At 41.3% G+C, this 16185-nt stretch overlaps 2 protein-coding genes across 2 annotated transcripts in view; both read right to left on the bottom strand.

Annotated features, from left to right (window-relative positions):
* The window catches only part of leng1 (leukocyte receptor cluster (LRC) member 1), a 53617-nt gene that overhangs the window by 28964 nt on the left and 8468 nt on the right, over positions 1-16185 (bottom strand). The window lies entirely within an intron of this gene.
* Positions 4451-11619, bottom strand: LOC146508373 (uncharacterized). Its single transcript, XM_085176606.1, has 4 exons — positions 7377-11619; positions 6987-7238; positions 6322-6411; positions 4451-6148 (listed from the first exon to the last, which is right to left on the bottom strand). Exons 1-4 carry the CDS (start codon positions 7504-7506, stop codon positions 5889-5891), a joined length of 732 nt encoding a protein of 243 aa, XP_085032732.1. The 5' UTR covers positions 7507-11619; the 3' UTR covers positions 4451-5888.

Below are 16185 nucleotides of genomic sequence, written 5' to 3' on the forward strand. Positions count from 1 at the left end.
TTCCAACTCAAGTGGTAGACGCGAAACGCGTGTATGCACAAAATGCAACACGAAAACTCACGCGCGTGTTTTTTTTCGCGAGTCAAACGCGCCACACGCGCTACACTGACGCGCGTTTCACGGGTTTTGGCGTTTTCGCGACGCAAATCTGCTTCCGAATTTTCGCGGGACCCACAATCGCGCGTCATCGCGCTTTTCCATTGACTTTACATGTAAACCTGACGCTCTATTCGCGTCCATCGTTACGGTGTGTTCACACCGAACGCGATGGACGCGAACAAAAACGCCCCAAACGCCCCTAATTTGACTCGTGCACATTCGCGTCTCAACGCGTGTCCAAGAAAAATCCATCGCGCTTCAAAATATGATATTTTGACGCGCGTGAACCGGAAATGTGGGAGGGATGTGGGAGGAAGTTGTGCCAGACCGGTATCTTTGCAAGATGGCAGCTGTCGAGTTAGCGCTTGAAGAGAGAGTCTCCCTTCTCTATGTACTGTGGAGAGCAGAGCAGCGGCGTAAAAGACGCCCTCGCCCTACCTGGGTCCATCAGGTCCTCCAGAGGCATGAGCAGTTTGGTGAGTTTCACCATTTGCTCCAGGAGCTGCGCCTGGATGACGGCCGATTCCAGCGACATCACCGTCTTTCACTCGGCCAGTTTGAGGACCTGCTTCCCCGGGTCGGTCCCAGAACCGCCCGCCTAGACACCAATTACAGGCGCTCAATCCCACCTGCAGAGCGCCTGTCCATCTGCCTGAGGTTAGTAAAAGTATTTAATACGGTAGTCCTTTATTGATATGGAACGCCAGGACTGCCATAATGAATTAATTAAATACACCATTAAATAATTAATTAAATGTGGCAATAATTAATTAAAATTGGAATTAATTAATTAAATAAATAGTTATGACACATGTAATGAATTAATTATTGACACATTTAATTAATTATTTATGTATTTCACATTTTAATTAATTATTGACACATTTAATTAATTATTTAATGATATATTTATTTATTTCATTTTGGCAGTCCTGGCGCCTGGCTCTCACCATGAAATAATTTTATCTGTCAACCTCACCCATCAAACGCAGGGGGCGGGGTTAACGCTGCCCATGCAGCTTCTCTAACATTTGATTGGTTGCCGTGCAAAGTAAGTCAAAACAGGTCGATCCTAGATAATCGATTGCTTGTGTAGACTTGGGGCAGCCAGGTATCCCAGAATGCATTTCAAATCACAGGCAGTAATGGTGGTGGTGTAGTTTTAAAATAGCCCGTTTTTCTGTCACCAACTACACTTTTAACAGTGTTTTAGCCTCGAATGTCGCGCTGTAATCTTCACATGTCTGGTCAGGTTGTCAACATAGAACATGTTTGCAAAAGTGCTCAGATGTTTTCAGAGATGTCACTTGCTCTGCTAACAGTCAGCATGCAGAGTGCACCAAGGGGGTTACGTTAACCGGTTTGTTTACATATTCCACTTTCCGTGTTCCACATGTTGCATTCGCAGATTCTCATTTTCACCGAACGATCGTCTCTTTCCACCTGGTCTTGTGTCTCTGTGCTTCTGTAACATAAAGAACGAGCTGACATTTTTCTCACGAAACCAGCGATCAGCTCAACAGACCCTCAGTTTACCTGCATGCATCCTCCTCCTCACCTGTCAGCTGTTTAACACCTGCTGCTAATTCAAGAAACACGCCCACGTTACCTGGTGATAGTCACAGTTTAACTGGGCAGCCGGTGCTCGATATTACGCAATGTCAGCACATTTTTCTGCACAAGATAAGTAAATATAGTTTTTCCCAAGCGCAGAGCTGCCGGAGCTCGTTTTCCAACAGAGCACTTTATAGGCGAACCCACTTTATCAGCGGCTGATGTCCAATCACCGGCACACAGCTTTGAAACCTCACCTGAGTTTTAGCTCTCAGTGGTTAAACGCTGGACTTAATTCACTCAGGTTTTGTCTGTCGGGTCACGTTTACTTCGTTGTTTTATTTACAACTGAGCAAATCGGTTTGGCTGAGGTTAAAGTTACGTTTCAGAACAGACGTTTAATGGTTCACTGGCACATGTGTTAGACTGAACTATTTATCTGGTGTGTTTTGGATTTAACAGTGAAGTTTGAGATTAAACTGACTTTTAAAATGTTTTTATACAAAGAGGAAAGAGAAGGCGCATTTCCACCGAGAGGAGCAGAGTTTCCAACTACATGTTCATAATGCAGACTGCAACCTGGACAGAAATATTATATCATCTGTTTTTTAATAGTTATTCAACTGTATTCTAAGCACCAGCGATCTGTTAGAATTTTTAGAGTTTACTTAACTAAAAATGAATGAGGTTAACATATAATTTATGTGATTTCTTTTCTCTCTCTCTCTCTATTTATTTTTTTGCTTTTTCGGTCATGTTATGTTTAGCTGTCAAAGGTTTGTTACAAACTATGAAACACATGGTGCAGACTTCTGGATGTTAGAAGAAAACTAATACTGCTCATGAATGAGACGAAAGGCAGGAAGGTGTCCTTTAAAACTATAAACATGTTAGTAGGACCTCCCTATTTATATCATAGTTTATGAAATAGCACGTGTATTTCAGTAACAGCCTACTGATTTCCGTGTAGTGGTGAACAGTCACAGAGCTCACGTGGGTGTTATCTGTGATACTCCTTAACTATAATTTATCCAAGTTAACTTCAGTTAACTCTGAGCGGCTGGATCGACGGAGGTCAGACAACAATTTTACATGTATGATCTTAAAACAGGACACAGCCATTATCCGTCCTGGCCTCATATCAAATGTGAACGCAGACTGAGCTTTATATCTAATCTTCCTCTCAAACATTTAAACAGCAGCGAGTCTGCAGCTGAGGGAACACAAACTCAAATTGTCGGAACCGGTTTGCTCGTTTCTTGCGTTCATTTGGTAATTTATTAAATGTATAACTGTTATAACTGCTGAGTCTCTTACGCTGATGAAAATGCAGAAAACACAGATCACGAACACCTGTTCAACCAATCGCTTTCATTCCACTTTGATCTGTGACAAACTGACGGTTCATCTCCGTTACAGTGTTGCGTTAGACTGCTATATTTTTGTGTTCTTTATGCTGTAGATTTTCACGTCTCTGGAATAGTTGGCAGTATTAAGGATGATTTTCTGTAAAATTATATTGGTATGAGCCGTGACATATTCGTAGATGACCGTTAGATTAGTCAGCTGGGAAACTCTGGGTTAACTCAGAGAGCTGAAGATATCGTGGACATGCTGATCTTGCTCCGTGGTGTACAGGTCCGTTTACCCTCATGATTAATATTCACAATAAAAATATTAGCCGAATATCATGAAGTCTGTATGTGTGTCATAGTGTCGAACAACCTTTGTACAGTTAAAGCCAGCAGTTACTACATGAGGAAACACCAACGTTATCTCTTTTATGCGTTTATACGCAGGTCACACTGATGACTGAACAAAAAACCAAAAATCAGCTGTTAATCGAATTTATTTGCTCTCTCTCCTCCTTAAACATGTTTTTAATGTTAGTTATAATTCAGAATTGGCGACTGAAACACGTAGGACACATAAGAACATCAGGAAATAAAACCCCGATAAATATAACCTCAGTAAAATAAGTCCGTGTCAGCGGGGATTATTACAGCTGTGTACCGGGGCCTGCGCTTTGTCGGCGGTAATAATAGCTCGATTGCTTGCGAGGCGAGCGGGTCTATCCCACGCTTTGCCGTGAGACTGGGCAGACATCTCCGAAATCATCGAAGCACTATTGCAAAGAGGCTGTATCTTGACAAACCGACCAGACACATGAAGATTAAACCACTACATTCTCGGCTAAAAAAATATTAAAACTGTATTTGGTGACACACACAAACAGGGTTTTTCAAAGTTCAGTTCTGTTAGTTTCCACATGCTGGTTGTTGTGTGCTAAAAACAATGGCCACCAGGCCAAAGCAATGGTTTTGAGTCGATCAGCGTTAACCCCGCCCCCTGAGTTTGATGGGTGAGGTTGACAGATAAAATTATTTCATGATGAGAGCCAGGCGCCAGGACTGCCAAAATGAAATAAATAAATATATCATTAAATAATTAATTAAATGTGTCAATAATTAATTAAAATGTGAAATACATAAATAATTAATTAAATGTGTCAATAAATAATTAATTAAATGTGTCAATAATTAATTAAAATGTGAAATACATAAATAATTAATTAAATGTGTCAATAATTAATTAATTAAATGTGTCAATAATTAATTAAAATGTGAAATACATAAATAATTAATTAAATGTGTCAATAATTAATTAATTACATGTGTCATAACTATTTATTTAATTAATTATTTCCCATTTTAATTAATTATTGACACATTTAATTAATTATTTAATGGTGTATTTAATTAATTCATTATGGCAGTCCTGGTGTTCCATATATTGATACCTGTGCTAATACATGCTAAACCATCCATTTATACACTGCTAACATGGATGTGCTATGCTAACAGTGAATGCTCTCGGTTTTTACTGATAGCAAACTGTGGTACGGAGACGACTGTTTATAATATTTCTAGTGATACTCAGAAGGTCTCATCAAGTCCCGATTTAATTCGATTTATGCTGTTATCAGTGTTTGAATGATAGCATGGCTGTGGTGTCATATCAATGTATGCGCTCGGTGTTTGCTGATATCAAACTGTAGCATTAGGACCACTGAGTTAACCTTTGTAGTGATGCTCACTCCTTTTTATTTAGACCTGGTTTAATTCTGGGATAGTTGAATATTTGTATATAATCACCGCAGACTGTTTTAGATTATATCTAATATATATCATGTAATTATCCTTATAATTACAAAAGGTTTTATGTAAGATTTATGTTTTGCAATTTGTAATTTTGGAATTTCAATAATGTATTTTGTAACTGCAGTACACATAATACTCATTTTAAACAATTTTGTCCAGGTTCCTTGCCAGCAAACAACTCCTCCAGAGAGGCTGTCCTGGTGAGGGAGAAATTCATGGCTCACTTCTCGGTGGAGGGAGCTGTGTCTTGGCAACCAAAGGAGTAGCCTGTTTGAAGTCCGAGTGACTTCCCCACAACGGCTCTTTTAAGAGCCACCCACAAACCTCTAAAGAGTGTTCCTGTCTTTTTAAATTTTTCTTAATAAATGGAGCTCTACTCCAAAATAAACTAACCTCTTTTTACTCTCTTAAATAACTTGTCTTCACTATGTTCCTATATACAGTGTGGTGCAAAAGTTTGGGCAACCTTATTAATAGTCATTATTTTCCTGTATGAATCGCTGTTACAATGAAAAATGTCACTTACATATATCATATAGGAGACACACACATTGATATACACTAAATATTTATTTCATTTCTCTTTTTTTGTGTTGCCAATTTATGCACCTGCTTGATTTAAACAGTTATTGCACACTTTCTCTAAACTGCATTTCACTTCTCAAATATCACTGTGTGTGTCTCCTATATGATATATTTGACTATTTTTATTGTGACAACCAATGATTTGTACAAGAAAATAATTACTTTTCACAATGTTGCCCAAACTTTTGCATCCCACTGTATTAGTATGTTTTGTCATTAGTATAATATGAAATAAATTCTACTTGTGTCAAGTCGGGTGCCAATATTTGCTGTGTAGTAGAACAGAGACATTTTGTCATTATAAATGTTTATTTGAAAAAATATAAATTCATTAACAAAAACATTTATCATAAATATATGAAATGTAACTATTTACAGAGAGACAGGAATAAAAAGGACCCAGCTTGGAGTGGAAGAGCCTCAGGGAGAAGGAGGAGAAAAATAAGAACATTGTTTCTGCCCTGGAGAGCATGCTGCCTCATCAGAAAACTACTGATCATTAGGGTCCAATGTTTCCAAATTTAACACAGCTGTGCTGTTTTCAAAAACTAATTTATAAATTTGAAATTTCACGAATTCTCGTGTCTGAGGCGGCATGCTCTCCAGAACAGGAACAAGGCAGAGGAGGAAATGTTCAGTTGGAGACGGGCGTGGCCTCTTTAGGGACTCCAGGATGGCCAGCTCCACCGCCGATGGACCGTCCTGGGACCCGTCCCTCGCCCGCCTTCGAGCTGTCCTCCTCTGTGGGCCTGTAAAACACAGCACAAAACAACACAAAGTAATGAGAAGGCTGCTACTAGATTTTCATTTTCAAAATTGAAAAAAAAAACATGATATAAACAGATTGGTTGTAGATATTTAGTAAAGGTGATCACAAGGGAATTCAAGCAAGTAAAAAGCTGTCAGTGCTTGATGTTCATACCTGTGGGTGCAGCAGCAGGAGCTGAGGGACCAGGGACTGGGGAGCCAGGAGAAGAGACAGCTGAGGACTCTGCTGCATGATTACTTGACTCTATCAAGACAATATTAGATGTTAACAGGTTGAAGACAATAGTCATAGAGAATATTATATTATTATATACTTATTATTATTATTATATACAGTGGTCTCTCATTTATTGCAGCACATGAACAGTAGTCACAGTTCTCACAAGTTGATTCTCAAAGTGAAAACCTTTGTCGATTTTAAAACGTAAAAGTATTATGCCGCGCTTTTTCTCCGTCTGCGGCGCCACTTTTGTGCGCCTTTTTTGCTCCCGGTGCAGGTGTGTATTTCCGAATGAGGCTCATAGTTATGAGTGCTTTTGTGCTGTTTTTTTCTATTGGACGTGATGGTTATCAAAACCAAACATGATAAGTTTGGCAAGCGCAGGAGACACGACATGGAGGAGATTTGTCATTTGGGCTGCAGAATGCAATGCGCATTGTTGAAAGCTGTACGGTGCAATAAAAAAAACTCAGCGAAAAGGCGAGGCAGTGACGGATGAACAGCGGGACTACTGTATACTGTTTATTAATAAACAAAATATGTTCCTGTATGACAACACGCATAAATTAACTGCCTACATTAACTCAATGTAAACATACCTTCTGACTGACACTCCCCTGCTGCCTCTTCGGGCTGTCCCTGGTCCTCGGGGGAGAAGTTCTCCACGGTCCGCACCATATTACCGCTAGTCTCCCGCGGGGTGAGGAAGGGGTCCAGAAACCCCATGACCGCGAAGAACTTCCATCTTCTCCCCGATCCTGCTGCAGACCCACTCCTCTTCTCCTTCTCTGCCTTCTTCTCCTTATTATAAGTGTCCCTGAGGCTCTTCCACTTTCTCCTGCAGATGTCCTCTGAATAAACGCATTATCTTGTTAGCGGAAAGGTATTTGTACATCAGTGGGAAAATAGCGGGACAGTAGGCGGGCTTGCTAGCTTTTGCGCGGGTTCATCGGGTCAGTCTGAAAATTAAAAAGAAGGAATGAACTTACCAGGTTGCCCGATCTCCTCACTTATGTGTCTCCAAGCTAGGTCCTTTTTATTCCTGTCTCGGTAAAAGTAGTAGCTAGCATCGTATAGCTCCGGGTGATTAGCCACGGCACTGATTAGCTTTTCCTCCATACTGAATGAAGAATGAAGGGCTTTGGCTGGATCTGCCCCTTTGACCTAGGTCAGAGCCACGTCACCAGGCTCCTGATTGGTTGTCGCGGCGCGATTTGACGCTGGAGTTCAGATTTTTCCAACTCGAGCGGTAGACGCGAAACGCGCGTATGCACAAAATGCAACACAAAAACTCACGCGCGTGGTTTTATTCGCGAGTCAAACGCGCCAGACGCGCTACACTGACGCGCGTTTCACGCGTTTTGGCGTTTTCGCGACGCAAATCTGCTTCCGAATTTTCGCGGGACCCGCAATCGCGCGTCATCGCGCTTTTCCATTGACTTTACATGTAAACCTGACGCTCTATTCGCGTCCATCGCGTTCGGTGTGAACACACCGTTACAGTCGCCTCTGATATCCAGATAATTATTGGTGACAGCTGGATGGACCTTTGCTCTTTGGAACACAAGTGTACATGTATTTTTGATCTTCTTCCATATAAGATCGTTGATGATATGAGTCCAAGTGCCAGGTTTCAAAATTGTGTATTCCCTTTTTTGGGTAGGAGAAAACTTGTCATTGTATTCAACCTTTTCAGGAATAAATTTAACCCAGTCCTCAAAAGGGACTTCTAGTTCAAAAGCTTGACAGTTTTCTTGTCCAGGAGAAATGCAATGTGAATCTAACTCTCCTTCACTATTACTTTCCTGATCACTGATTTCCAAAGCTGACCAGATGTTGTGTCTATTTAGCTTCACAAAAGTGTACAGGGCCTTTGCTGACATCTTGTCTTCTAGCTGCTGATTCAGCTCTTTCCAGACTGATGCAGCTGGAGTGGCTATTTTGCCATTTTGGACTATGGCCTCTTTTGAATTGCAAAGAATTGCAAAAATGGAAACCTTGTCTACAGATGGCTTTCGAGGCATCTAAATAAAAAAAAAAAAAACTATGATTATGATGGGTCAAAACACAATTTCTGACCTGTATATACAGCCAGGAGCAACCCCTCCCCCAAGTTCTCCACCAATCTACACTTTCATATTTTGTGGAATTATTGTTTTTAAGATGAAGCTATTGAATTTGTGAGTTTTATTAAATTGAGCCTGAGTGTTTAACCCATTAACATGTACTGTGTACAGCACTTTAGTCCAGTGTACTAAATGTTTTTAAAGTGCTTTAGAAACTTTTTTCTTGGATTTGCAAATTTGCAATTGCTGTATTTTTGAAAATGTTTAACATTGAAAAGAACTCCCTTTGATCCAGACAGTTAGCTATATCATGTATTAACTCAGTAACTAAAACCTCAGTATCTTAAATGTAAGCTTACCTTGTTCAGAAATCAGATGTAACACGCTGTTCTAAGAATCCTTCAGACACAGTAATGCCAAATAATAGTTTTTTCTGCCAGAAAATGTGTATTTGATGCAAAAGACTGCTAGCTTGTTTGTTTCTCAAAAAGTGTTCATGGGAGTGTAAAATGTTCAAATGTAGTTTTCAATACAGTTTTTTTAATCCACTCTATAAAAAAAAAAAACTCAAGCATTTGCATCATGATTTTATGAACGAAAAGTGATTGAAGTAAAGAAATTGAAGTTAAAAAAAAATACACTCATTACAAATTTAGCTGATTAAATACAATAAGAGGGTTTTTTTAACAGAACTTTATTGAACAAGTGAACACACAAAGCGAAAGGTCATTTGAAAAAGACATTTTTCAGCAGTAACACCATAACAGAATATCTCATATCATAGCAGCACAAATGCTAATTTTACCTGCACAAATCAGCACAAACGTAGCACTACAAAAATAAACCGTTTTGGAGCAGTCTAGGGGGATGGTGACCTTTGAATGACCTATAAAATAAAGTTTAATATCTCAAAAACCGTAGCAGCACAAATGCTCATTTTACCTGCACAAATCTGCACAAACGTAGCACTAAACGCTCCGCCTATTTGCCTTTACGTTCAAGTGGGTGGGGGATCAGCTTCACTCTGCTAGGGTGAGAGAAAGAAAAAAAAAACCCACGGCTCACGATAAGGAGCCGGCTCGCGCCATTCACATCAAAGATCCGGCTCTAAGAGCCATTTCGTTCGCAACGACACATCACTAGTTTGTACGTGTTTCGGAGTTTGTACGTGCGTCGGGGTTTGTACGTGCTTTGTCTCTAGCGGCCACCGTAAATATACTTTTATTTATTCACTCCACATAAAATGTAATAAATAAATCATATAATACAAAAACCAACTATTTACATTTTAAGTTTTAACTATTTAAATTTTCAGCTTTTTCCTTTTAACCCTCTGAGGTCCAGGGTATAACTGTCGATTTTTGACTACTGTTCATTTAACTTCTATATTTCACCTTTAAAAACTGTTTATCTTGGCTTATTTGGTATCATTATTTTCAGCACAACCTCAAATATTTGAAATTTGAGTTAATCATGCTTATGTACATCTGGATAATGACACAAACTAGTTTGTGGTGCTTCACTTTTTAATAAACTAAAAGACAGAAATCAGATTATAGGATGTGTAGTGTTGTTTATTTATATTATGGTGCTTATCATTTATGATATTTATTACTGTGTGCATACTTTATTAGAAGAGATGAGATAAAAAAAAATCTCTTCCTTGCTGGTTCCATCGAAGAGGAAATGCTCAAGTAACTATGTATTCCACAACACAATGTGATGGGGGAATCAGCTGTGTTTTGCTGCCCACTTTATTTCGAATCTGGCGCAAACCGGCGAGACAGTTCCTGAATCAGTCACATGGTACGGACTATCCGTGAGGCCTCATACGTCACTGCATACGTAATCAAAGCAAGCTTTGATACGCGCTTTCAAAAACTCCCCGAGATTACCGGACACGGGTTTCGAAGCTTCGACACACAGGGCACATCACTACTGTCGGCGTTAATCTCGTTAAAATGACATTAACGCCATAACGCGGCAAATCAACGTTAACGAATTACCGCGGATCGCCCTGTGCGTGGGGCTGGATGGCGTCAACACGTTAACAAGCTAACTGCGCTAACGCACTAGTTCCCACCAATTAAACTGTATTGCTAAGAGAACCATCTCACCCTCAATGTCACAAAAACAGAAGAGATGATAGTGGACTTCTAGAGGTGTAGTAAAGCAGATACCCCGATCACCATCAATGGCGCTGCTGTGGAAAGAGTGAACAGCTTCCGTTTCCTAGCTGTACATCTGGCGGAGGATCTCACATGGTCAGTTCACACGAACAACATACCCCTTCATAGACAGCACAGTTTGACGGGAGTGACACTGCGCTACACTTGACACTGCGGTACCTGTGAAACCATGCTGCCCATGAAAACGCTCTACCCATGAAACCGTGATACCTGTTAAGCCGCGCTGCCAACTAAACCCCGCAGGCAGCACTGCATGACGGGCAGTGTGACCGGTGTGACGGCAGCGTATTTCTAATCTGTGTGACTGATGTGATGTCATACAACCTTCGCAGACAGCAGCAAGGTGCAACTGGTGTGACGGGTATGACGGCAGCGCAGTGTGAACTGGGCGTATACTGAACTCTCTCCTGTCCTCACTCTACACCAACGCCTGCACGGCCACTAGAATCTACAATTTCATTCTCAAGTTTGCGGATGACACAGCAATGGTGGGTGACAGTTTACAAGGAGGATGTCAGTGCCTTTATACTCCAGTGCTAAGACTACAACTCACCCTCAATATTACAAAACCAGAAGAAATGATGGTGGACTTATGGAGGTGTAGAAGAGCACATACCCCAATCACCATCAACGGCACTGCTGTGTAAAGAGGGAACAGCTTCCGTTTCCTAGGTTTACATCTGGCGCAGGATCTCACATGGTAAGTTCACAGAAACAGCATACACCTTCACAGACAGCACAGTGTTACGTCACGCAGTGAAGTGTGACGGGTATGACCGCAGCGAGGTGTGACCTGTGTATCCGATGTCACTGGTGTGACGTTACGCAGCCTTTGCAGATGGCAGCGCGGTGTTACGTGAGGGGCATATACTGAGCTCTCTCCTGTCCTCACTCTACACCTACGACTGCATGGCCACTGGTATCTCTTATTTCATTGTGAAGGAGGATCTCAGTGCCTTTAAACTTTATTGTTAAGAGAACCATCTCACCCTCAATGTCACAAAAACAGAAGAGATGATAGTGGACTTCTAGAGGTGTTGTAAAGCACATACCCCAATCACCATTAATGGCGCTGCTGTGGAAAGAGTGAACAGCTTCCGTTTCCTAGCTGTACATCTGGCAGAGGATCTGACATGGTCAGTTCACACGAACAACATACCCCTTCATAGACAGTGCAGTTTCACGGGAGTGACAAACCGCGCTACCTGTGACACTGCAGTAACCGCGAAACCATGCTGCCCACGAAACTGTGCTGCCCGTAAAACCGCGCTGCCCGTGAAACCATGCTGCCCATTGTCGGATTATAATATTATTTTATGCCATGTTAGACCCCTAATTAAAGATTGTGAATTATTATGTAGTTTTAGTTTGCATTATTCTCCTGAATTAGAAGAAGGTGATAACTATTACATTTGGTAAACTGATTTGCATTACATTAGACTGTTGATTTATTGTGAATGAATGATATTGTTTTATGATGCATTATACTGTGAGTTATAAGAAATACTGTTCCAGAAAGTCATCGCCTTATTTGTCTGGTTAGAAGAGAACAGAGCATTCTGCCCCATCTCAGCAGGAGCAGATAAACAGGGAGCCGAGGTCGTAGCTTAGGCGCTGTGTGAGAGAAAGAATGTGAATGTTTAGGCTTTTATGATTAGGTGGGGGCCACTAGAGGCTATAAGAGTTTGATCAAGGCTCCACCATTTTGAGATCTGATGCTGTCTGCTGTATGGTGTCCATCTCCCACGCGTGTGTTCATTAAATCATCGTTTGACTCGACCCGGCCGGACCAGTGTTGTTATTTTGGTTTTCCTCTTGTATCCATCCCCAATATTTGAATCCGTAACACCATGAAACCACGCTACTCGTGAAAACGCGCTCATACATCATACAGCATATAAGGGAGTAGGGCCACTGTCAGTCATCTTTAAGAAAAAAGATTCTATTTGTCATGTCGATGGGAAGCTTCCCAGCCTGGAAGTTATCCAAACTTTGGAGACTTCACTAGATCTACCTGAGACCACTGGGGTTATGCTACACGTAAAAGAGAGAGCTTATACTACAGTGAAAGCCCCAAACTGAGCAGCAATGAGACTTCCAAGAGTGAGGAAAACCCCACCGGCTGATGTGACTGTCCAACACCTACTTGAAAAAGGTGTTACCTTTGCTATGGGAACTAAGACAGGAAGGTAGCAACTGTTTGCCCCTCCTGTCATATGCCAACATGCCTCGAGCGAAGCACAAGTCAAATTTGTATGTTGTATCTGCTGGTGGTGTGTTTATCTGTAGTTGCTTTTAATTGTTTCCATTCAATGTACAACCACAGTGAGAGGTTGATTAATATTGCCAGCAAAACTCGTTCCTTGTGTTAGTCTCCACCAGGGCTGTCCTTTGTCAAAGATTATGTTCAAAACTTTCATGGATAGAATTTCTACGTGCAGCCAAGGGGTGGCAGCTGTTACTGTCAGTGGGTCTTATGTCTGCTGTTTGGAGCTGATGACTGCAGAGGATGATAATTAGCACCTACAAATCTCAGGCCATGTTTCTTTCTGGATCAGGCAAGAGTGGAGCATGAGATTGACAGATTAGTCCAGATGCTTAACGGGTCTGTTTTGGTCCTACACTCAACTAGTGGGTAGTGACTCAAAGAATGAGATTGTGAACACAAGCACTAGAAATTTGTTTTCCTCAAAAAGCGTCTGTTCTCCCTTAAACCGCGCTGCCAGTCAAACCGCGCAGGCAGCACGGTGTGATGGGTGTGACGGACAGTGTGTCAGGTGTGACGGCAGGGTGTTTCTAATCTGTATGACCGATGTGACGTCATGCAACCTTCGCAGACAGCAGCACCTTGTTACGTCACGCTGAGTGGTGTGACGGGTGTGACCAGTGTGACGGCAGTAAGGTGTGACCGGTGCAAAGTCACGCAGCCTTCACAGAAGGCGGCACGGTGTTAAGTCATTCAGCCTTAGCAGACGGCAGTGCGGTGTTACGTCAGGGGTGTACCATCTCACCCTCAATGTCACAAAAACAGAAGAGATGGTAGTGGACTTCTAGAGGTGTAGTAAAGCATAACCCCGAACACCATCAACGGCGCTGCTGTGGAAAGATTGAACAACTTCCGTTTCCTAGCTGTACATCTGGCGGAGGATCTCACATGGTCAGTTCACACGAACAACATACCCCTTCATAGACTACGCAGTTTGACGGGTGTGACAAACCGCGCTACCCATGACACTGTGGTACCCGTGAAACCACACTACCCGAGAAACCGCGCTACCCGTGAAACCGCGCTACCCGTGAAACCGCGCTACCCGTGAAAATGCGCTACCCGTGAAACCGCGCTACCCGTGAAACCGCGCTGCCCGTGAAACCGCGCTGCCCGTGAAAATGCGCTACCCATGAAACTGTGATACCCGTTAAACCGAGCTGCCAGTTAAAACGCGCAGGCAGCACAGTGTGATGTGACGGCTTCACAGAAGGCGGCGCGGTGTTAAGCATTGCGTGGCACATCCGACATACTGTTTTACTTTTGTCCTTGACGCGCTTACCATCAGGGTCATGCTTCACATGAAAACCAAGATAGTTCCAAACGCCAGATCTGAATGAGGTTGGGGGAGGTTCAATGCCAGTTGCCATGTTGTAACGAGCTTAGCTTCTGTCTTGCTAGCTTGCGCTGCGCTCAGTGGATCTGCACTCGACAGTGCAGCCTAGGCAGAGTAGTCGAACGCAGATCCACTGAGCGCTCAACACAGACAGCATCGTCAGAAGAAAAGTTGATAAAATAAATACAATTTTTTGTATTGTTCATACATATGCATACCGAACCGAAAGCACTGTATCGAACGGTTCAATATCGATACGAGTATCGTTGCACTCCTAATAGGAAGTGATCAGGATGAATGATTATTAAAAAATAAAATGATTAAATGATGAGAAAAGACAAACTGCAGGTAAAAATCACAGATTAAGCAATAAGTGTTTAAATAAACCTGTTTGTAAAGGCTGTAACTCATATTTATTATAACAACAAAATGTCAATAAAAACGCTGTTACAGCTAATGTGTTGTACTATGGAAACAGCAGATTTGCATAACTTTGCATAACTAACTAATATAAAAATAACTGCAAAAGCCTGCCTACCGTTTTGTCTCCAGGTTTCTGTGTATCTCTCTACAAACTGCACTGAAGGCTGAGGAGGCGTGCTATCTATGCAGCAGGTGTGTAGCTAGGCTTTATTTTTTATAAATTTTTTTATATGTGAAAATACATTTAACTTTACAAAGATTTAAAGGTTAAGATTATTAACTTTTCTCTTTTTTTGCAGCTCACCATTATTATTGGATTTTTAGATGTGAGAGCAACATGCAAATCCAACACAGCGCAGAACAAAAAGGCAAATAAGGAGTAGGTATTTGACTATCTACATTTGACCACATGTAGACAGTCAAGTTACTTTGTGGTATCTTTTACCTTAAGGTCAAGGTCGAGTTTATTTATATAGCACATTTCAAACAGCCGATGCTACACAAAGTGCTTAACAATATAAAAATGGCATTAAAAAGCAACAATGTAATATAGTAATAACAATATAAAACAATAATAGGACAATAAAATAATTAAAACAATAACTAAAACTATTTAAAATAAGACCAGAATGCTTGGGTCATAGTGTGTTAAAAGCCAGGGCATAAAAATGTGTCTTTAGTAGTGATTTAAATTGCTCAAGTGTTTATGCAGATCTAATATTTAGGGGGAGACTATTCCAGAGTCTGGGACCTGCCACAGAGAAGGCTCTATCACCACGAGATTTGAGATAAGTCCGTGGGATGGACAGCATTAATTTTGAGCTAGACCTCATGGTTTTTCCTGGAGCATAAGCAGAGAGAAGCTCAGACAGGTAAGGAGGGGCTCGGGCGTTAAGGGACTTAAGAACAAAAAGTAAAAGTTTAAATTGGATCCTGTAGGAGACAGGAAGCCAGTGTAAAGAAGCTAAAACTGGGGTTATATGCTCTCTCCGTTTGGTACCAGATAGCAGGCGAGCAGATGCATTTTGGACCATCTGAAGACGATGGATGGTGGCCTGATCTAGACCATAATACAATGAATTGCAGTAGTCCAATTTGCAAGTAAGGAAAATGTGAATAACACGTTCAAAGACGTTAGCCGGAAGGTATGGCTTTACCTTGGCTAGCTGTCTTAACTGAAAGAAGCATGACTGAACTACTGCACTCACCTGCTTATTCAATTTAAAAGAACCATCAATGTAGACACTGAGGTTTTTTACATGTGTTTTACAATAGGAGGAAAGGGGGCCCAGAGTGCTATCGATGTGATTAATGTTGCCAAACATGACAACTTCAGTTTTATTTTCATTTAGCTTTAAAAAATTGAATGACAACCACTTTTTGATGTCTTCAAGGCAGCGTAATAAGAGCTGGCGATGGTCTGACCCTGCTTTTAAAGGTAGATCAATCTGCAAATCATCAGCAAAACAGTAAAATGAAATGCTGTACCGCGAGAAGATGGAACCCAATGGCAACAGA

This window comes from Neolamprologus multifasciatus, chromosome 11 (assembly GCF_963576455.1).
Source record: "Neolamprologus multifasciatus chromosome 11, fNeoMul1.2, whole genome shotgun sequence".
Taxonomy (NCBI): domain Eukaryota; kingdom Metazoa; phylum Chordata; class Actinopteri; order Cichliformes; family Cichlidae; genus Neolamprologus; species Neolamprologus multifasciatus.